Raw genomic sequence first — 23,812 nt, forward strand, 5'->3', positions numbered from 1 at the left:
CACTTTGCCACTGGATTCAAGATAGCCTGGCTGATGAGGGTTATGAACCCGAAACCGGTCCCAAGATGCTTGTTTCCGGTCCAGGGAAGACATGGCTTGGCAGTTCGGGCTGGACTGTTCCCATGTGGCACAGGGTCAGACTGATTTGCATATGGCCATGGCCATGTCTGAACTGGGGTGGTGGAGTGAGCTAAAGAATGATGATGGATTAAACCCAGATCAGTTGACTGGGGGTGAGTGTTTGATTTGCTCAAGCGCTCCGTCCATCATCCCCTTTGGTATCACTTTTGTTTCTCTCACTTCAAAGTTAGTGGATTCTTTTTCTTAATATCCTGGTGTTGCTTGCTCGTCCCACAACCCCTCCCGCTTCGCTGCTTGACCTATTCCTCAGAACCCCTCCCTCATTGCTGCTTTCCCCTCCTTGCTTGCCCCTTACGTCCATCATTGCTTTCCCGTCTCGCTCCCCCTTGCTGCTTGATATAAATAAATAAATGAAAATAATTTTATAAAGAGCGCACATACCCGGGGGTGTCGTAGTACTAAAGAGGAGAACAAGAAAAAAGAAAGAGAGGGTGGAAAATAGACCATTGTAACGTTGATAGGATCGAACCTGGTACATACGGCTGCCTATTCTACTACTTTCGTGAACAGCCATGTTTTCATATTGCTTATTATTATTCAGTGCTGCTGATAAACCGCACAACAGGATTTCTGGAGCTTCAATCCACTACTCCGCACGGTATATTCTGGTCAGTCCCCCACAGCCAAGAGTCTTTGCCATTCCCTTTGACACCTGAGTTCCTCAACAATGGACAAAAGTAATCTCACTTCACTAGTGCTTGTTTCACAATCTGCAACTCTGAGTGCCTCAATCGTGTCTGCTTTCTTTCTCTTACAATCTGCCACTTGTGTGTGTGCTTTTTCAAGTTGGTGCACTACAAACTGACTGCAAAGTCTACAGTATCAGGAGTCTCAAACACGTAGTGACCGATGGGTGAATATGGCACTTTACTATGTGATGCATTACAACTCGTGTTATTACAATGCGGTTGTTACAACAACTGCGTTGTTAGTACGCAATGCATTTACATCGCAAGTCTTTACAACAACTTCCACTAAGGGGCGTACTGGATTTAGGAATAGTATTATTTACTATTCCTACTCCAGTTTGCGCAACAGTAGGGAAGGTGTTTGAATTCATTTCCAATACCTCTGCGCCCCCAGTTGAATTTGTTGTAAAGTCTTGCGATGTAAATGCACTGCGTATTAACAGCGCGGTCGTTGTAACGACCGCGTTGTAAAGGTATCGTGGTGTAATGACCACTTTGTAAAGGTTGTTTCCCTCGACAGGTACATTCCTCTGTAGCCAGTGGTTGTCTTAACTTCTACTTCAATAACCCAAGCATCACTTATCAAACATATGAGCCCCCTCTAGCACTTCAGCTGCGCACAATATGTTTGCCCTTCAATACCGTATTGACACGAGTAGATGGACATCCATATTGCTATACATAACCAAATGATTGTAAGGGAACAGAACTCAAATTTATCCCACACTTTGCATTAAAGAAAAACAATGCAATGCACGCGGAGTCTGCTTTAACGCCATGTTCCCTCTGTTTTGTGTCTCCTTTCCATGCCAGTCGCAGCTGTAATGCCAGTTTTATCATCTCCCTTATCGGTCTTGCTGTTTTTCTCTTTCACCCCTCTGCCTCTATTTCTTATCTACCCTCCCTCCCTACACTCCAGCCCTTGATTGTGTTTGCCTTTTCCCTACCCATCTTCCTGCCTTTTATTACACTTATCAATGTGTGAAGCACTTCTCCGCCATACCAAGCCCAGTTTACAACGAGCATCAGTTATAATCCGGCAGCATGTGTACCGGGCAGAGTCAGCTGTAAAGGCATGTTCCCTATGTTTTATACCTTCTTTCAATGTATGTGGTTAGAAGGTATTGACATCCAATACACCAATACCTCTGGGAGTGCGGAGAGCTATTGGCTTTAACAGGAGGTTATAGGTGGTGCAGCTCATGTACTACAGTGTTTCCCCACTGCCACGCAGCAATATTTTTGTGGCCCTGAGTGGCAGCGGTAAAGCCCTCCTGTCATTGACCAACCTTTTCCCAACATCCTCATGTTCAACTCTTTTGAGTGATTTCTCTGACCTCAGTGAATCAGTAATGGAAATGTTAAACTTCACCTCAGGATACATTGGGTGACGTCTGGAAGATCTGTCTGTCTTCTTGAAGGCCGACGAACAACCTTAGCCCTGGGGTTCATAGAAGACGCACAGTCCCTGGCCTAAACTACAGAGTTCGCACATTTACCCAACATGTTCATCAACAGCAAAGCTGGTGAAGTTTGATGTAGAAAAAGAAATGTAGTGAAAAGGGGGTCCAGCACCCAATGGTAACAATCAAGTTTCATCGCGGGACGGGGGAAGGCTGCTCCCTACACGGCATATTTTGTCTCAGAGCTGGAAGACGCAAGGCAGGACCTCCAGGAGCAGGAAAGGGCTGAAGGGGACCGCCTTTATGCCTCCCTGCTGCCATTAAGGAGACACCGACCAGTGCTTGAAGCTGAAATAAAGGACTCCCTATACCAGATTCCCTGTTTGCTACCTAGAAGTGCAGGTACTGTCCCATTAAAGGTATTCCACCTCTACTGAAAGGCCCAAGAACTCTCCCTCTCAAACTAAACAAGGGCAGAGAATCAGTGCCTGATAGTGTTAGCTCATTTGAAGCACTGACAGCACTGAAAAATGGTTCCTTGAAGCCTTACGTCCAATACATGGTGGCAGAGCCCAGTTGGAAGCCAAAATCAGTCCTGCAAAATATTCAAGCCAGCCCCACACTTCAGGTGACTGCAGCTATGTGGGGCCATGGGGTCTCATTGTTGGGTCATGGCAGCGTATCCTGCTCCAGAAGCATCCTCTGGCCAGCAGCCTACCTGGAAAGCTCCCAGGAGCGGCAGAGCGGCCAGCCTCGCCCTGCATGCTGGGTGGGATATCCCGCTCCAGAGAACTGAGTGTGACAAATGAAACTATGACCGACCTCAGGGAACTGAGGGCCTGATTTAGAGTTTGGCATGGAGGGCACTCTGTTGCAACTGTGATGGGGGACTCTCTATGCCAAACCCTTGGTCGCCGACCTGATTTACAGGCAGGCGGTACTTCCGTATCTCGGCGACGGAGTCTACTCCGGTTCTGTTGCTGAGATAGCTCTAAGACGGAATGGCGGCGTACAGGCCGTCAGTGTTTTGGTGATTTTACCGCCTACCTGATTTAGAATGCGTGGTCAAATGGCAAGTTTTTACTGTCCTTCACTGCCAGGTAAAACCTGAGTAAGTGAGACAACTACTGTGGTGGAAGGGTTATTTTCTTTTTATTTTTGAAAAGCCAAATACATATTAAAGGTTTGACGAACATCTATCAAACTATTAAGTAGGGGTGGGCGGAATTTACGTAGTCGCGCTATGCAAATCTCTGCGAAACGGTAAAAAATCTCCGCGAGCACGCAGAAATTCCGCGGACACGCGGAATTGCTTGTTCACGGTGCTTTTTTGCTGTTCGCGAACACTGTTTGCGTGCTCGGGGGAAGTATCTTGCGAACACGCATTTTGTGAACGCGGACAAGCAAAAAATTCTGCTAAGCCACAGACCGCAGAATTTTGGGTAATTCCGCGTTCTCCACGGAATGCAAAATTACCCAAATTCCGCAAATTCCACCAGCGGAATGGAATTTACCGCCCAGGCCTGCTATGAAGAGAGTGGCATCCTGCCAATGACTTGAGATGTCCACCGGGTTGGTGGACATCTCTAAATGCAGAGGATAGGAACTCTGTCATAGCATATACTCTTCAAAAGGTGGCAGAATGCACTCCACGCTTCCTCTCAAAAAACTTCAATACGTTTCTTTTAATGCTCGAAGGCAATGATTTGGTGTGCAACCACGGTATCGCGCGCCGTTTTTGCGCGTAATTGAATATATCAGCCTTTACCTGCGAGACCAAAGGCAGAGACCCTTTTCCACAGAGCACTTTATAGGGCAGGATCAGGAGCCCTACGGGGGTCGTTACCCCCCCAAAAGCACAGCGCACTTTCTTGCCACCACCGGGGGACCTGACTACAAAACCCAGCAGCCCCTCGCCTGGAGGCGCCTGCACGCTTTCCGTGCGCCAGCCGGCGCATTTAAGCGGCCGCGGGCTCCCGTGCGGCGGGAGCCTTTACCTGCGAGACCAGAGGCGGAGACCCTTTTCCACTGAGCACTTTATAGGGCAGGATCAGGAGCCCTACGGGGGTCGTTACCCCCCAAAATCCCAGTGCACTTTCTTGCCGCCATCGGGGGACTGGTCTACAAACCCCAGCAGCCCCTGCGCCTGGAGGCGCCTGCACGCTTTCCGTGCGCCAGCCGGTGCATTTAAGCGGCCGCGGGCTTCCGCAGCGTGGGGCGCGCGCTGGCGTGCCTGGGCGAAGCCCGAGCAAAGGGCAGGCACGTCTGCGCCCGTCAAAGACCCGAGGATACTGGGCTGGGGCCCCCCCTGAGATTTACATCAAAAGTAGGTACTATGGACAGCTGTTTTATTATACTATTCTCTCTACCCCATGATCCATTGTCCCAACGACTGAGAGCCCCTGTTTAATATTACGCTTGTCCAATTATAAAATATCAAGATGAGCAAGCGTGAGGGGAAGGGGAAAGGCGTGCAGTCAGCTGGGGGATCGCGGGGACTCTTGACCAATTTTTGATCAGGGCCACCTCTGTACTTGAACATGAAATTGTGAGGGCGGAGCGATGACTATCCTTGGAACCTTTAGTTAATAAAAGATCTTCACTAGGGGGCATGACCGCCCTAATCTCTCAGGATCGTGGTCCCAGCATCGACCTAATGAGGGAATCTTCTCTCGATGCAGTAGCAGAAATAGCTCCCGATATAGCTTATGGCCCAATACCCTGTGAACCTGCAATAGAGCCAGAGCCAATTCGCACTACTCAAAGATCATCCACCAGGGTTCAAAGACTGACCAAAACCAGAAGCCCAGAAATTATTCCTGAGCCTGTCATAAAGAGGAAGAGTGGCGAGGGCCCACAGAGACCTAAACCTGTAAAACTTGCTAAACAGTCTAAAAAAGGGGGGGATGTTACAACCAAAAGAGCTCTAAACGCTACGGATATATCAAACACCAATACCCCCCAAGGAGCCTATCTACCCCTAGATGAAGCCTCATGGCAGAGGTTGTAAACATTCATGTTCACTATGTTAAATCCAATCATCGCACTACAGAGGCGCTACTAATCCAAAATAGGTCTCTATTCCAGTCAAATGTTAATGACAATGCCCAGATCCCTGAATGTTTTAACCAAGAGATGAGTGAACGGATGCCCAAAGTATATCCAATAGTATCTAAAAGAAAGGAGCCTGCACCCCAAAGCTTGGCACCCCCTTCTGATTCCAACCCAGCTAAGAACATGGAATATCCAAACATCCTAGCCGATACATCTGGTGAATTTGCCCAAGATACACCGAGCCCAATTGTTGCTAATAACCCAAGTAACATGGATGATTTAAATAATACCTTAGCGACCAATGCTGCCAACGTACATATTGGTCAGGTCACAATGTCGCCAAGACGAGCAAGTATAGGAGCCAGCAGGAAGATTGAGAGATCCGACCGAAGTAAAAAAAGGACTGGCATCCAGACCCTGACCCTGCACCTTCCACCGGCAGCTGCCCCCTTGGTGGTGGTACTGGGTAACGTGCCATTATTGAGGGAGGGCCAGGCTGAATCTACAGTCCAACTAATGACTAAAGCTATGCACTGGGTGGACAAAAAGCTGAGGGGGGGCGGGAGTTTGGGATGGGGCAATACAAAGCCACCTGATTATGGCCAGGAGAGTTACCTGGATAGGGCCCACAAGAAAGGAAAAGGAGGGAGACCGTGTGGTCTTAAATTTTAATAATGGTCAAATTGTAAAATTCTTATTGGATATTTTGAACATCAACCCTGATAAAAACCCAATAACATCATAGCGCTACTGCTGGGTTTCTTTTATAGGCCACCCCCTCCCCTAAAATTACCAGGGACTATCCAATCATGTCTGATGCTGGGGAGACAGACCTGGGTGGTCCCAAGAGGTTCATCCCTAATTTATAATCTAAATTGTGAAAATAGATTTGCCCCTCTTTCTGATTTAGAAGCATGCGATTGACTACAGCCGGTACAATAGAATTATCCCAACAAATGTGCGAGAAAATCCCCAACAGTCTCTTCCACCAGAGACAATGTACAGGTAGTACCATTAAATTTAATAGAGGGTCCCTATCCTTTTTGGCCACTACTACAAGTAAACAGGTCACAGACACCTGACAGACTACAGGGGTCTCAAACTGTGGGATTTAAAGTAGACCCAAAGAATATATTGGGAATTGAGTCAACACAGTGGGACAAATATCAGCCAAACATACAGGAAAATCAGGACCGCCTAACTCCCTCCCTGCATCAGTTATCTTCAGGGGAGGCCAAAGAGACTGAGTTGAATTTGTGTAATCCCCTTACTGTGGAAGGAATTGATTACCATGGTACCATAAGTACAAATATGAGAAATGGTAGTCCTAAAATAAACGCAATAAAGGCTATTTTAACTGAATACCGTGACACAGAGATAGAGGTTGCACTTAAACATGATCATAGCGATAACCCTGATAACCTGTTGATAGCTGATTTTGTATCACCTTTGAGTAACACCTTAAAAATTATGACATGGAACATAGCCGGCATCAAAAATAAGATCAATGATGCCAACTGGCAAAACACATTGGAGGGTTATGGGGTTGTATTATTACAAGAAACTTGGTGCCCTAAATCCTTTTGTATAAACGGGTACCAAAGCATTTGTACAGGTGCAACACCATCTAGAAAGGGAAGGGCGAAGGGAGGTCTGGCTACATTAATTCCCGTTGCCTCCCCCCTGACTGTCAGGAAAACCTTTACGGGATCACCACATTATCAGTTTTTACAACTACACCTTAAGGAAAATCAGATCTTAGTTATAATAAACTTTTATAATAATGTTTTTGATAACTCAAGGAGCACTGTAATCGACTTATTAGAGAAGAATTTGGACTATTTTATGATGGGAATTGTAGGGTCCTATGTTTTAATTTGGGCAGGGGATTTTAATTGTGTTACATGCGATTTGGAAGCTGGCGAACCATGTGGGTACTGTGACCTTTTTGGCGACAAGATTCCACATTTTAATCATGATAGATATGGGGAAGCCATCAATAATACAAAAACATGATTTAATAATTTTAGAACCAATAACTTCAGACGGTTAAAATAATACACATACCTTTGTGGGGACCAGGTCATCATCAAATATTGACCATGTAATAATATCAACAAACGGTAATGACTTGGTCAAGTAAGTCTTTATAAATATTAGTATTTTTAGCGACCATCACTCCCTAAGTTTGACACTGAAGGTGAACTTACCAACAAAACATTGGGGCAAGAACGCAGATGTGGACATTGACACCCAAGGTAATAACGGTGTCTCAATAAAATGGACAGGTGTCAATCCATCCCTTTTCATGCAAACCCTTAAAGGGAAAACGCAAAAAGATTTAGATATCTGTCTGGATGGTTCCTCTACTCAAACAGCTGCCATAACAGCCTTTGCCAATATTACCAAAACAATTTCAGGCAATTTAAAATCCAAAAGAAGGAAAAAATTGAGCAGCCCAAAATATATATGGTTTAACCACGAATGTACATGGTTAAATGGTGAATTAAAACTTGTGCTCAAACAAATACCTAGAGACCCCCAAAAAATTTGCGCCGCCAGGAAAGACTATAAAAAGACACTGGAAGCAAGAAAAAGGGAGATCCGCGAAGAGGCCTGGGAGAAATTAAATCAGGCAGCAGAGTTTAAAGACCTAGTCCTTTTCTGGAAGACAATCAATCATCCATATTTTAAAGATAAAAATGCAGTAAGGATTGATACCGTAGTACCACCTGATGATTGGGTGACGCATTTTAAGAGCATTTTTAACCCAGACTACATAAACTCCATAGATTGGAAAAATGAAAAATGTATAAAGACAAAGTCAGTTAAAACAACATCAATCACCCCAGAGGAAGTTAAACTTGCACTTCAAAAAAGTGCAAGCGGGAAAGCTGCAGGCCCAGATGGGGTGTCGATAGATGTTTTTAAGCACAATTTGGATTTTTGGGCACCAATATTAGTGACAGTTTTTAATGCTGTTTTGGGAGGAGCCTTACCAGTTACATGGGCCGAAAGTATTATTGTACCAATCTTTAATAAAGGGAACAGGGAAAAGGCAAACTGCTACCGCCCAATATCCCTTCTGGACTCTTCGTCCAAGATTATGGCCCGAATCATGCTGGAAAGGCTTGAAGCCTGGGCCAACGAAAACAACATACTAACAGAGGCACTGTATGGTTTCAGAAGGGGTATTGGGACGGTAGAGCAATGTTTAAATTTAGACATGTTAATTGGGAAGTATACACTAGCTAAGGAGGGCACACTCCATTTATGTTTCGTAAACATGACCAGTGACTTTGATTTCATCACCAAAAATTATGGCAAACTCTGAGAGTGCTTGGTGCTCCTATAGAAATAATTTTATTTTTATCACAAATTTATGCTTATCTAATGTCCAGAGTACGATATTGAAAATTAGGAGAATGCACGCCTGACTTCGCGGTAAAGTGAGGTATCAGACAGGGATGCGTACTGGCTCCCTTATTATTTTCCCTGTACATAAATAACGTGGACTCGTTTTTACAAAAACTGGTAGTAGAGGCCCCAAAAGTTGGAATACGCCCCACCCCTGTTTTATTATATGCGGACGATGCTGTCCTAATGTCCAGAACTGCAAATGGCTTACAATGTCTAATAGAAAACTTTGCCCAATATATGACCAACATAGATTTACAGCTGAATTTTAAAAAAACATTTGTAATGTCATGTGGAGGCAAGAAACAAAAGTGTAGACAGCATCATGTGGGAGGGGTTTTTATAAATAGAGCTCCGACTTTTTTATACTTGGGGTTGTTATTCTGTAACAAAGGCTCTTGGAATCCACACATTTAATTATGTAAAATGACATTTTGAAAGACAACTGAGGGAATCTTTAGATTTGCAGCAAAACTTGTGAACAAACCATTACGTGAAATTTTAAATTTATATAGGAGTAAGTGCGTCCCAGCTGTTAACTACGGAGCCGCAATATGGGGGGAGAGCAAATACGATAACCCTCCAAATTAATGAAAATAAGTTCCTAAAGAGATTATTGGCAGTCCATAGTGCAACAGCAAATATGATTGTACATAAAGAACTATGTGTGCCATATTTAAGCGATTCCCTGAATATAGCTGCTCTCACCCTCTGGCACAGTATATGGACAAAAGAAGAAACGCAATTTTCCAGAGATCTAATCACAGACTGCCTAGCCTTAGACCATGGTATGAAAATACCATGGCTGTGTCACATTTTTAACCTTTTAACAAAATGTGAAGTAAATACAGATAACCCCTTAGGTATACAGGAACACAGCAAAAGCGACTTGAAAATAAGATATATCACTGTCATAGAATATAATAGGGATAGGATGGCTATGAAAAAACATACAGTGGCAGCATACTGTGAGCGTCCATACGTGAGAGGTACCCAGTTATACCTTATTTTGGTGCAGAATGTACAGCATAGATTGTATTTGACAAGGTTAAGGATGAGCACCTTACACTATCTAATTGCCTTCCCAAGCATAGAGAAATGGCAGAGAACTTTGCCACCCTGCCCGTGTGATGGCAAAACTTTACAGTCCACCTTGCATTTTATTTCTCTTTTGCCCTTTTTATATGGATGTTCGAAAAACTGTATTGAAACCGCTCTTTTTAAAAAATATGCTTTTTAACTATATGGATGTGTTTAATTTTATATGCAGCTTGGATACAATGAAAATTATTAGCTCCGTAATCCGCTTCATACAACAATATATTAGAAAAAGAAAAGATTATGCACTTTTGGATGCTTTGCTGTATGAAAAAGAAGATGATTAACATTTCTCCCCAACTGTATATTCTTGCACTGTTTGCACTTGCACGTTATCATATGAAACTGTGATTGATCGCCTTTGTATAGAACTCTGAAAAATTGACTAGTTATTCTACCGTATATTCGCCCACGAAGTCCAAGTCTGTACATATTTTTTATAAGAATTAATTATTCTACACGAATATTAATCAGAATATATTTTATTTTTATTTTTATATATATGTGTTTGTACGCTTTTATGGTGTTTGCCTTGTTGTCACCGAATAAAGCTGTTTTGATTTGATTTGAATATATCAGCAACAACTGGGACCTCATGAGGTATACCAGATCCGGGATGCACTACCCACAAGATTTTGTTTTAATGCGTTGCTACAATTTTAAACTCTATTTCATCCAGTTCATCCATATTTCATTTCATTTTCATTTGTTTATTTCATCCACATTTCGAATAAGGTTCAACAGATTGAACGTTCAACGGGCAACTGACGGGGTTCAATGTTCTGACCGCAGGAGTCCCCCCTGAAGAAGGGCAGTGGCCCGAAATGCATTGGGTATTTTGCTATCAGGTTGAATCATGAAGGATGGTGAACCTACGTTGTGCTGTTGAAAGAAATGCCTGGACCAGCAATCTGTTGAACCTTATTCAAAATGAAATATGGATGAACTGGATTAAATGGAGTTTAAAATTGGAGCAACGCATTAAAACAATATCTTGCGGGTAGTGCATCCCGGATCTGGTATACCTCATGAGGTCCCCGTTGTTGCTGATAAACTCTGTCAAGGCAACAGAGAATGTTACTCCATTGCCTTGAAGGAGTACAAACCCTACTTCGCACTCTAATCACTCCCTCAGCAAAAGTTGGAAATACGAGGTTGTCTCTATTTGCCCACTTTGTGGGCGTAACAATGTTCTTTCCCATGACTACCTCGCGCAGCCCTGTTTATCTTGTCTTTATGCATGTTTGCATGTGTTTCCATCTTGTCGGGGTGTGCATATTTGTGTGTGTTTGTGATTGTCTTTTTCTGCATGTTGCATATATACCAGCTTCACCTGTGTGTGAGTATCTGCATATGTGTGTGGAATCGACTGCTCAGGCCTCTTTATTTTTTGGCGGGGATGCCTTTGAATCTGTATTTGCATTTATCCTTGTCTGCGCATATGTCATTGCATGTCTATGTGATGCATGTCTGTATGTCAGCCTCTGCGTAGGTTTGTGCGCGTGTTTGCATGCGTGCGTGCTTCGCCCTGTATGTTTGGGCCTGCGTGTTTGTTTGTGTTTGCACTTTGCACCTGTCTGCGTGCGTCTCGTCCCCTGGTGCTTTCTCAGTTTCACTACAAGTGGAAGTCTGGGTTTCCCTCAGTCGTTTCGCTGTTACCTGGGAGCTGCGTCTGAGGCCTCTGGGGGTGATCCTGGGTGCACATGTGACCTGCCTCCGCCCGGAGGGAGAGAGGGTCGGGGGAGGGGAAAAAGAGAGAGTGCATGAAAGGGAGACAATGAAAGAGTAAGGAAACCCAGGGGGGGACAGGGCACGAAAGAAACTGTGAAAGAAAAACAGACAGCAGAGAAAGAGGGGCCAGGGTGGAGGAGAGAGAAACAGAGACAAAGGGAGACAGAAGGAAGAAACGATAGAGTGAGAGACGCTGAGAACAGTAATGAAAGAGTCGCTCGGGTAGATATTATGAAATGAGAAAGGTACAGGCGTATATGATGAGTGAGTCCTAGAGGTAACCTGACAGACGGGGATAAAAGGAGAAACGTGTGAAACAGGGGAAGGAGAGGCGAAATCGAAAGGAAGGAGAGGAAAAGAAAGAAGCCGAAAGCTGCAGAGAGCTAAAGAACTGGAGAGACAGACGCTTGGGCGAGACAGTGGCCAACATGGGTGGTGACGAAGTGAATTATAAAAGAAACGAGCAGAGGGTCTAAAGGGGATTTGGGGTGTGATAAAGTTGATATTCCAATGGATTTACGGGTTGGGGTCAAGTCGAAAACGAACAATGGAGTTAGTGACAACCATGGGTGCTGTTTAGCGACCTGAAATGGAAAGACTGAGTGAACGAGAAAGAGTCTCACGGGAGGGGTAAAGACAGGGGCAGGATCACCAAAAGCGAGAGTGGAAGAGAGCAGGAGAAGGAGTGCACGCGAACGAGAAGGAAGGGGCAGAGGGAAAGGGGAGGGGACTGCAGCTAGAAACGGAGAGAGGAGAGGAAGCTAGAGTGATGGGCAGGGACTGGGACGGGGAGAGAGCAGGGGCGCGAGGGAGCAACGCGGCCGAGGGAGGGAGGCTTGTGAGGACTGAGATTGGTGGGGCGGGAGTTGGAAGAGCGGAGAGGGGAGGTGGAGTGAGTGGAAGGATTTCCATCTCCAGGCATCAGCACCAGGAAGAGTGAGAGCAGCACAAATAACAACAGCGTCCTCCAGCAGCATCCGCAGGAACCGCGACCACCCCAAGCCCCGCGCAGCTCGAGGACAGGAGCCTGTGGGGCTGGATCAACAGCAGCGCAGCCGGAGCACAGCAGCCTGTGGGCCTGGACTAACCCTAGCGCAGCCGGAGGACAGGCGCCTGTGGGGCTAGACCAACCCCAGCGCAGCCCGAGGACAGGCGCCTGTGGGGCTAGACCAACCCCAGCGCAGCCCGAGGACAGCAGACTGTGGGGCTAGACCAACTCCCGCGCAGCCCGCGGACAGCAGACTGTGGGGCTGGACCAACTCCCGCGCAGCCCGTGGACAGCAGCCTGTGGGGCTGGACCAACTCCAGCGCAGCCCGCGGACAGCAGCCTGTGGGGCTGGACCAACTCCAGCGCAGCCCGCGGACAGCAGCCTGTGGGGCTGGCCCAACTTATCACCAACTTTGCACTCCCTCAGCTGCCTCCCAACACCTGCTGCACACGACCTTCCCGGGCCCACCCAGGGCGCAGCTCCTCACCCTGCCTGCTCACCTGGAGCTACCCCTGAAGCCATGCCGGACGAGGGGGCGTCTCTCGAGGAAAAGAGCGGCTGCTGGGGCTGATCCGTCCCCTCCCTTACTTCTTGCACCCCACGGTGACCCCCCAGGGGAAGATGCCAGTCATGAAGGGACTACTAGCCCCGCAGAATACCTTCTTGGACACCATCGCCACCAGGTTCGACGGCACCCGTAAGTAATCGCCCTACCAGGCACCACCCCAATAGTCCTCCGGGACTGTACCCCGAATCCTCGCCCGCTGGGACCGGTGCGTTTGATTGTCGATGTGATGCTCGGCGCTTAGCAGGAGTTCCTCGTTCTGCTTTTGAATGACATGCTGGTGCGCATCTCAACAAGATGGGCTTGGTGGGCTGCTGCCCTTGCTTTAAATATCTCCTTGTGCCCTGCGGGTCATGTGATGACATCCCACTGACCTGGTCTTTCATCCTACACAGGCCGATAGAGCGAGTACCGTACCATTGAGAAGAATACTGACGAAACATATTCATAAGCTCCTAGACGCAATTCCGTGTGTGCTATGTACACGGCCCCCGGGGTGATTATGCAGTGATAACCCCTCTCTCCATCTCACTGAGAGGCAGTGCCAGTGCGAGTCGCTTCCTCTCTGATCCCTGTCCAGGGAGTCTCTCAGAGCCAGGGAAGCAAGTTCTTTGTCTCAAAACAAGAGCATGGGAACAAAGAGAGGTCTTTTATCTTCGGGGCTGGGAGGCTGAGTGGCGCTGCACGCTAGCCTCCTCCCTACTTCTATCGACATATGATTTTTTTTTTTACATTTATTTTGTTCCCTAAACCAAGATTTGATCCCCAAGAAGGGGACCCTCCAAAAAAGGCTGGCATGCACGTTGAGTTCTGGCAGGCGGCTCGGGAGTGTGCCTTGCACGCAGCCAGGCAGAGTGCACCCTGGGCTAAGACTGTGCGTTCATGCGCAGGGACGACCCAAACACAGACAGCGTCCTCTGCCTCCGGGCCAGAGGGCTTGGCTGTGCCCTAGCCAGCGCAGAGGTGCAGATAGCCCAAACCCACCCCACCCTGACCCTCAGACCCAGAGCTGTTCCGACAAGGGGCATGGCCGGCGCTGCTGGCGCCACACCACTGGCGGCGATTTGCATGGTAAATAATGGGCACATCTGTCAGGAAATCCCACAGCTCGCGCGCCTCCCGCCTTGTCAATGAGGAGGAAGGAACTGTTCAACACAGCCCGGGGGCACATGGGAGAAAGAGGGCGGGGCTCAAGGAGGAGGGGTGGGTTTAACCCCTTCAATGCATATGCCGGTACATAGGTTTACATAAAAACTGTATCTGAACTCAAAATCATTTCGACTGTACAAATGAAAAAATGGCTGTGCAACACCCTGCAATTATGCAAATGTGCTGATGAATATAGTCTTTATTATATATACAGTGTATGTACACACTACACACACATTTATCCACCTTTACATATCTATATTATGCGCTGAGTGTAATCTGTGACTGCCCAGCGTTAGGAAAGGTGCGCGTAAGTAACCGTATTTGCCACTGCATGTTTTAATTTCTCTGTAAAGATACGCAAACGACTTAACTTTTCCTGCCTGTCTGCTCTTCGTTCTGGGGGCGGCGGGATCCCGGGTCTCGTGCTCCATGAATGCATACATTAAACCTTCGACGCGGATCACTGGAGCGTGAAGAGCCCACTTCTTGCCTGCTAATTACCGTTTTGAAGGTGCCTCTCTTGATTGGGAGAAGTGCTCCACTGGGAGGGGGCGACGAACTGTTGAGACGGCAGTGGAGACTTTCAGTACCTTGGACAGGGCTCGGCACAGCCTTCGAACAAACCTGCACAGAGAACAAGATGCCCTCCTCTAAAAGCGCCATCTGCTTCAAAACACTCCGAATTAGGGTGGAGAGGGAAGGTGTGGGAGAGCTAGTGGATGAGTTTTCCATAACATAGCCCGCACAGCCCACTTAATGGCTTCTAGGAGCTAGTGAGAATTCCATGTGTGGATCTAGTGCTTTGGCAGTACTGGGGTCTGACGTCCTTCCCAGCGGTGCGAGCTTCTTCGTGTGCACCCCTGTGTGCACCAGGCGTGCCAAGGAAAGAGAGAGGATTTCGTTCCCCTTCAGTCCTTGGCCTGTCTGCTGAGACTGCCAGCAGAGATGAAAAGATTTGAGCCGCCTTTCTGTTAGGTCTGTGGCTGTGGTGGCAGATGACCATAGTGCCTAGCCGCTCCTACGGAAATTTGGAAGGGGTCTTCCTAAAGTGAATTTCTTTATAACACAGGGACACGTTGCATTTTACTGTATATTGTTTAAAGAAATGTGCTGTGCAATCCTTTGTTTACAGGCAGTCATGAAGAGGTACTCAAGAAATGCCCCAATACAAACCCTATCTCCACCCCCACCTCCCTCCAGAAAACCTTCAACATAGGGGACTAAATGATGCATTGTACAGCACTATTTCTCTACGAATTAGAGTATTAGGAATTGCATTTACTAGCAGGTAAACAATCTGCATTGCGTGTAGACATGACCTTGTATCCTTTCTTCAATACATTCAGTACTTTACTTCACTTCTACATCCTGGTCCTTTCATTTTCCCATCTGCCCATCCCTACTATGACTGGACGTCCAGAAAGGCGGGACAGGTAGTGAAAATGAAAGGATGTAGACGATAAAAGTGATTGCAGATCCTTCGCGCAGTTGATCAGTGTTGTGGTGGCATATGGATGGGGTATGATGGGAAGGAGCAGTTAAAAGTTAGATAACATGTAGTTAATTTCAAAGTTTTAGAAGGCACATTTAGCTCTCAGATTAAATAGTTCATTAAATAAAACAGCAGAACTACTACCAATCACACAGACTCCAACAGCAGACGTATCCCTGAGGTTACATTGCTCTCATTGCCAAGTCATCAGGCAGCAATCATATTTAGCTGGAAGAAAACACCAAAGTCATTCTAGATCATGAAATGACTCTACACGAGAAACAAACATCAGCATTTGCGGCGAAGCTCACCTTGGTGCTGATACACATAGGCCACTTACCATTTCTGAAAATTGTTTCTGTTTTTTCTTCAAATACTACTTTTTCACTTCGGGAAATAACTTGATTCACCTCAGCCTAAGCACCCACCCAAAAAAATTGTGAATTAAAAAAAAAAACAAATACACAGGTTTGTTAAGGGTCTCCAGGTGGGGTTGAGTTTCCGTGTACATTGAATCAGCCACCACCGAAGAGTAGAGGTACCTGCAACGGCAACGTATGTGTTTCTGGGGATCCTCAAGCTGGAGTTAAGTCAACAGATAGTAGGAGATTGTAAGAGTCCCAGTGGGTTGAGATCCTGCTAAGGAGCCCTGTGTGGTATCTGAGAAAGCTTACATTAGGAAGATATGGTGGTGTAACAAATCAATATAATTACAAAAAAATTGTGATAGGCAAACCTCAGTTGAAGGCACATTATGATTAGGCCCAGGCAAAATTTAAACTACATCCACAACACAGCACTTGATATTTCACACACACTATATATTTCTCCACGGGCAACACCCTACAACTAAAGTCTTTTTTAGGGGAGAGGTCAGGCTCCAATACCTATTCAGAGTCAGACTCAATACCCAGGTGTGACATTTTTTATCAAGCCAGTTGACAAAGGACACGAAAATCAACTAGTTTGTAAAAAATTAAATGACTATATAGGAAGTGCCTCACATAAGTGACCACCATGAGCTAGTTGGCTGTTACTCACCAACTTGCTTGCTTTATCATCATTGGCCACTTTCCTATAAAAACAGGAGGAACCAACACCATAACTAAAGTTAATAGTGCCTTCTGTGTCTATTTTTCTCTTTAAACGAAAAACACATCAACCTCCTGTAGGTCCTCATTCAGGAAGAAATGACTAGGTTATCTTCTTAACAAGAATATAATAAAAATGAGGCAGATATGACATATTGCACACGCCATTACTCGATACCCATACTCATGGTTAAAAAGAAACTCACACGTTTAGACCATTTTGTTGTGAATGGCTGACATGTTTCATTGCCAGACAAGAACTTACTGTCGGATTCATCAGGGCATGAGGAGCAGTATTCACCTAGTTATGCACCAGACCTGTATTAAAAGAAGAAGCCGAGAAACATGAAGTGAAACATATACAAACAAGATTAAAGTGCATCTAAAAACAACACCTCACCCACAATCTTTTTTTTGCAACATGGATGTGTTATATCTATCATATGACCCCCCCAGGTGAGCGCCTACCAGTAGACCATAGGAAAAACAATTCTGGACTCAAATTTTTGGTTGCCTGACAGGAGGAGACATAGTCAATACTGGTCCTCATGCCCTGATGAATATGTCAGTAAGTTCTTGTCTGGCAATGAAACATGTCGGCCGTTCACATCAAAAGGGTCTAAACATGTGAGTTTCTTTTTAACCATGAGTATGGGCATAGAATTAATAGTGGGTGGAGAACTTCGCTCTGCCCGCGGAGTGTGCAGAGATTTGCCTACTCCGCGTTCCGCGGAGAATGTGGAGTAGGCAAATCTCCACACGCTCTGCAGCGGAGCGGAGTTGGCCCGCTGCCCGCCTCCACCCCCCCATTGAGATATAAGCTACAAGTAATTAGAAAAAAAGTAAAAACCACTTACCTGTTTACGGCGGCATCCCCGGGCTGCCCTCCTCCTCTTCCTCGCCATACGGGTACTGCTTGAGAGAACTGCACATGCGCATATATTGCGAGAAAAGTGCTGGCGCGCGCGTATGCACAGTTCTCTCGAGCAGTACCCGTAGGGCAAGGAAGAGGAGGAGGGCAGCCCGGGGACGCCGCGGTAAACAGGTAAGTGGTTTTTACTTTTTTAAATTACTTGTAACTTATATCTTAATAGGGGGGTGGAGGCGGGCGGCGTAGCGGAGCTCCATGAAGTTCCACAGAGTTTGTTTCCATCTCCGTGGCCCTCTACGCAGACTACGCCCAGGGTTATATAGAATAAAGACGTGTGCAATATGCCATATCTGACTCATTTTTTGTATATTCTTGTTAAGAATGAATACAGCTTGGTCATGTCTTACCGAATGAGGACCTACAGGAGGTTGATGTATTTTTTGTTTAAAGAGAAAAATATACACAGGCAGCACAATTAGCTTTAGTCATGGTGTAGGCTCCTCCCGTTTCCATAGGTGAGTGGCCAATGATGATAAATCGAGCAAGTTGGTGAGTAACAGCCAACAAGGTCATGGTGGTCACTTGTGTGAGGCACTTCCTTTACAGTCATATAATTATTTTTATGAACAGTTTGATTTGTATGTCCCTTGTCACCTGGCTTGATAAAAGTGTCACACCTGGGTATAGTATTTGACTTTGAATGGATATTGGAGCCTGACCTCTTGCCTAAAAAGACGTAGGTTTTAGGGTATTGCCCATACAGAAATATATATTGTGTGGGAAATATCAAGTGCTGTGTTGTTGATATGGCTTTTTACGTGGAGGGCTCCCTTGATATATTTTCAGTTCCCCTTTAGCTCTTTTTGCATATTAAAATTTAAAGTGCATCTAGTAATTTACTGGATTTTGGGAATTTCTTGAACAAGCGTAATACAAAATTCATGATGTCACTGTCCATGGCAAAATTAGAGCACAGGAGTGTAGAACAGCATAAACAACCAGAACGAGAGAGGCTGTTGTTTATGGCAATTGTGGTTTTTGTGCTACTTTTTTAGCACAACATTTGTTAATTAAAGCAGGGGCGCTTTTTGCGATAAAATGTGGCACTAAGTAGTGGATTTGCATTTTGGTTAATTATGCATAATTTTCCAGAAACTGTGTATAATTATGTGAAAGCAAATGATTAAAATTTTGCACTCCCCTAGTTATGAAAAAAGGCTAAAAACATTAACATTCTAAACTTGTTTTCTCTTGCAAATGTTTTGCACTATTTATGTATCTCACATGATATCACAATTACATCAAGATTCACACCACTGATATAGCACAGTCTACATCACGTTGAGATAAAAGACTGGAGTAGCTTAATTCACAAGTAAAGCATGCACTGAGAGAAAGTAAAGGCAGGTAAAAGGCTGCCATACATCTCAACATCTAGATATGCTCACAGGTAATTTATGGGCAGAGCATGGCTGTTTTTACACTCAAGATTCAGTGCCATCTTCATAGAAAATAAAATCAGTTGATTGACTGCCACGCCCCTGTCAAAATATGGCCGTCCTCAGGGTGTACATCAAGGAATCCCCTCTAAAACTATATTGACAATTTAGGCTGCTAGAGTAGCACCTTCAAGTAACATATGACATGAAATCTACTAAATGCATTTTAAAACTGCATGAATAAAATCACCAGGGTGGCAAAATAGAAAACATAGACTATATTGCCACTGTCAATGTGCTTATTTGAAGAACTGCAATTATTTGTGACTTCTTTGATGATACAGATTATGACATTGGTAGGAGTGAAATATGAGGTCCCACATGGTATAGATGGTGTCTTTTGTGATTTTACTTGCGATGTCAGGTACAAGATTATTGGCAGTGTGCTGTGGCAGCAGGTATGGTAGGTGTTATGTTTTTTAATGAAATCATATTTCCCATTTAGCTGAAAAATGTTCACATAATTTCATTTTTCTTTTGTCATTTAGTTAATGATTTAAGGAGACACCCATACCTATTGTTCAAAATGTGTCTTCGGTGAAATTGAAAGGGTCTGCTGTGATTTACCTGAGCAAGGACTTGGACTTTGATAGTAGTCCTGCCTTCAGTGTCTGCTGGGCAGTGGTGTGTGATGCATGGCCCGTCATCAGCCATGTCCTTCTTCCAGTCCTTTTACACAGAGCACCTGGGTGCAGGAAGTGACGTTTGACTATGTCCTGTGCACAGTTTCCTGCACCGGGGCCTATTGCAGCGCCCAGTGGGCTCTTGCCACATGGCGTGGCCTCCGGCCCTATCCTGCCGCAGTTCTCTCGCTCCCTGCCCTGGCATGGCCTCGAGCCATCTGCAGCAGGTGCTGGGTGTGACATTCAGTCATCCCCCACAGAGCCTTCTGTGCCCGGCCATAGTTGCTGCTGGTGTTCCTCTTCTTGCCCTCCCACCTTTGGGAGAGGCAGTCCATGGGCCTCGCCAGCAGCAGCCATCGAGGGAGGGAGGCAGGGCCGGTGACTGCAGTTTAGAGCACGGGGCATTGACGCCCTCTGCATACCTTAATAAAGAACAGATTACCTTCCAGTTACTATGTGGGGTTGCCGTTCTCCACAGAGCATTACACCTTCAAAAAGGGCGTTCCCTGGTTTTTAAACACTCTCACAATTGTGCTACAGTTAGGCACTTTGACGGTATTGGGAAATAGAGAGAGAGAATACTTTTTTTGCAAATAGAGATGTTTCTTTTAAATAAAAAAAACAACGTTTTCCTTTCCTGTAAATTAGAGGTTAGTTCAGGGGACACTGGGGCGTATTGTTGCTTTGGTTTCTTCGATGTTCTTGATAAGTCGCAGCCCTTGAAGCACATTATCCCCGGTCCATTGCGATTCATTACTGTCTGGGAACATTGATGCTCATCTCTGCTTGGGGTCAATAGTCATCGTCTTTACTCCTCTAGTGATTTGATCATTAATGCCCGGGCTTGCTCAGTCTCATTACTGTCTGTGATCTTTGCCTGGAGCCATGAGGCTCATTAATGCTTGCAGACATTAATGCTACTTCCCGCCAAGGCCGGTTCATGCTTATTCGTGATTGGCAACATTGATATTCATTATTGAGGCAGCCAATCAGGCTCATTAACGCCATTGATTTTAATTACAACCAGTGGCCCTTGAGGATCACAACTGCCAAGGGTCATTGATGCACATTACTTGCTTTAGACCAGTGAGACACTTTACTGCTGGTGCCTATTGATGTTCATTGCTGAATAGTGTAATGAGGATAATTACTGTCTGGGGCCATTGTTGCTCAATAAAGCTGAAGCCACCGAGGCACTTTTGTAATTGGTCTCATTGATGTTCAAGGCTGTCTGTGGCTATTGGTGCTCATTGCTGCCTGGGGTCATTGAGAATTACTGCTGCTGAGAACCCTTGAGCCTATTGTTGTCTGAGGCCATTGGTGCGTCTTGCTGATTTGGCCTACTGCTGCTCATTTATGATAGACTCAAGGCTGCTTGGGACTATTCCTGTCTATTATTGCCTCAGGTGCTCGATGAGCCCTGAAGCAAGGAGGGGCTGAGGGTAAACACACAGGGAAACCCTCTCCACCCCTTGCACAAGGTTTAGAGGAAGGACTGGTTTTCAAACAATTCCTCCTCAGTCCCTGGCAAGGCAAGGCTCAAATAAGAACGATACCACCATATGCTGATTGTTACTAACTGTGCATCTGGTAACAGCACCATCCCAAGACATCTCTCCTCTTTACACTGAACTACACGACTGGGCACATTGTCTTGTGACGGGCACATTGTCTTGTGACAGCCCCACCACTCTCTTGCCATCGCATTTTGTGCCTCACCTTACTAAACATTGTCTATCTTGAACTGTAGCGGATTTTAATTTTAATAGAAAGTCCCGTGAGAGTCTCTCAACAAGCATTTGTTAAAGATTTACAAAGGTTAATGGTGGAAAGAAGTGTAGACAACACAAAACCTAAAAAGATGGGAAATTCACCATTTAAGGTACCAATATAAACCTAACTCTAAGGCCATCTCAGCATTCCTTGTAGCGCTCACATTTTCACACATGTAATACCACATTACAACAATTATGATATCACTAATATTACTTTTTTGAATATTTGTTTTGGATTTTTACCTAAATGGAACGAAGATGAAATCTCCAAGGTACAAAATAATAATTTTGTTAGTTTTGACAAACCTACATGTGGCAGATATTTTAGCACATTTTCAGAAGCCTTTGTTTATTCGCACACTAGGGCTTATTTAAGAGCCCTTCTCGCCGCCGGCGCGTCACTTTTTGTGACACACCCGCGGTGCATTTTTCTGCACCGCAAAGTTTCATAACGCCATTACAGACTGTTTATGTGCAGGAAGGTGTGTCTTCCTGCATATAAACAATCCCAGTGACACAGGCATCCTTGCCCCATGGTGCAAGGGTGTCTGCATCGGTGCATGGCAGCTAATTGTGTGCCAGCGCCGGGGAGAGTAAAGGGATCCGTCATATCATTGTAGATATGACGCATCCCTGTGCTTTGGAATGAATGCAGCGTGCTGCAGCCAAATGGCGTGCGACATCCGAGCTGCATTAATTCTGTGTAAATAAGGCCATTAGTTCTGTCTCCCGCCCTCTCCCCTCCTCATTATGCTCTGCCATTTTACCATACTCAAATTCACTGATTGGTCATGTTCTGCCCCCGTCTTGTCTGGGGGTCTTTCAAACATCCACCCAAAGCCCCTTCTGTGAGCCCCACATCTTGGTGAATTTCTGTGGGCACCCAGTGCTTTATACACTGTTTCTTCTGCCTGCATACAGCAGTCCATATTCATGATCCATTGTTGAACGGATGGGATGTATCGCCATCCCCAGAGTCTTACAATGTCCCTTCTCGCCACCATTAATTGTACATTACAAAACAAGTGGGTATATCTTCGTTACATTTCCTCTTTTTATATCCCTTGTAATGCAAATTTCTCTCCTTACATCTGTTGACTCTCTCTTAGCCAAAACTGTTGTATTCACGGACAGCCCCACAATGTGTGAACCAGCATGTCTACCTCATTGCATTCCTCGTGTCATGTATTGTTTTCTTCCCTTCCCATTTTTGAATATTGGGTTCTTGTATAATAAGCACGGTGTAGTAGTTTAGTTTATATTTACTGGAAATTCGGCTCTTCTTGCCACTTTTCTTGGGTACTTGCACGCCTCTCCACAGTCGTCCTCTACTAGAGTCCCAATGTCCTGTTCCTACATGCTTTTGAGGGCATCTAATGGTTTATGGCTGTTGTTCATGAGTGCCCTGTATATCAGCGATATGGCATGTTTATATGGGAAACATCCATTACAACGCAGTTATTACATCGTACTGCTTTTACAATGCAACTGTTGATACGCAAATGCCTTTACATCACATGCCACTACAACGCATGCCATTACGATGCATGTCACTACAACGCATACCATTACAACACATGCCATTACAATGCATTATAAGGTAAGTAATGGAGATTTTTTAGTTTTAGGGTGGGTATGGGTTTTGGGATGGATGGTAATAGTAACTTTTACCCCTACACTATCCAACACTTACCCTACTGTTGCACTCATTGGAGTGGGAAAAGTATTTTTACCCCTCCACTATCCAACACTTTCCCTACTGTTGCACTCACTGGAGTAGGAATAGTCATTTTGACCCCAACGCCTTCCAACACTTACCCTACTGTTGCCCTAAAAGTATTATGCATTGAAAAGGTATGCGTTGTAAAATCATGCGATGTAATGGTAGTTGTGATGTAAAAACTGCGTTCTAAAAGCATGTGTTGTAATTGCGTTGTAACGTCATGTATTCGTTTATATAAGTGTGCCACCAGCACTCTGTACTCCAGTGGCGACTGGTCTTGGACATCTTGGAGTTTATACTTGTATTTAGTCAGTGCTTGTTTAACCTGCAGGTATTAGTGTATCTGGTTGTCTGCCAACTTCAACTGTTTTTGTAATTCCTCGAATGGCAAGGTCCCCTGAGCCTCCCATACATCCCTTTCTTCGGAGATTTCTAGAAGGTCCCATTTCTTGAAGCCTTCCATGACACCTTGGTCAGCCAGTGTGCGAGAGTCCAACAG

The 23,812-nt window shown here is 45.4% G+C and overlaps 1 protein-coding gene across 1 annotated transcript in view; it reads left to right on the forward strand.

Annotated features, from left to right (window-relative positions):
- Positions 1–12,426: 12,426 nt before the first annotated feature.
- The window catches only part of LOC146857923 (voltage-gated delayed rectifier potassium channel KCNH8-like), a 1,483,167-nt gene continuing 1,471,781 nt past the window's right edge, over positions 12,427–23,812 (forward strand). Inside the window, exon 1 of the mRNA XM_085648652.1 lies at positions 12,427–13,219. Within this exon, the coding sequence (XP_085504778.1) occupies positions 13,144–13,219 (76 nt within the window). The 5' untranslated portion in view covers positions 12,427–13,143. The remainder of the gene's footprint in view (positions 13,220–23,812) is intronic.

The sequence above is a fragment of the Triturus cristatus genome, chromosome 3_2 (genome assembly GCF_964204655.1).
Source record: "Triturus cristatus chromosome 3_2, aTriCri1.1, whole genome shotgun sequence".
NCBI lineage: Eukaryota > Metazoa > Chordata > Amphibia > Caudata > Salamandridae > Triturus > Triturus cristatus.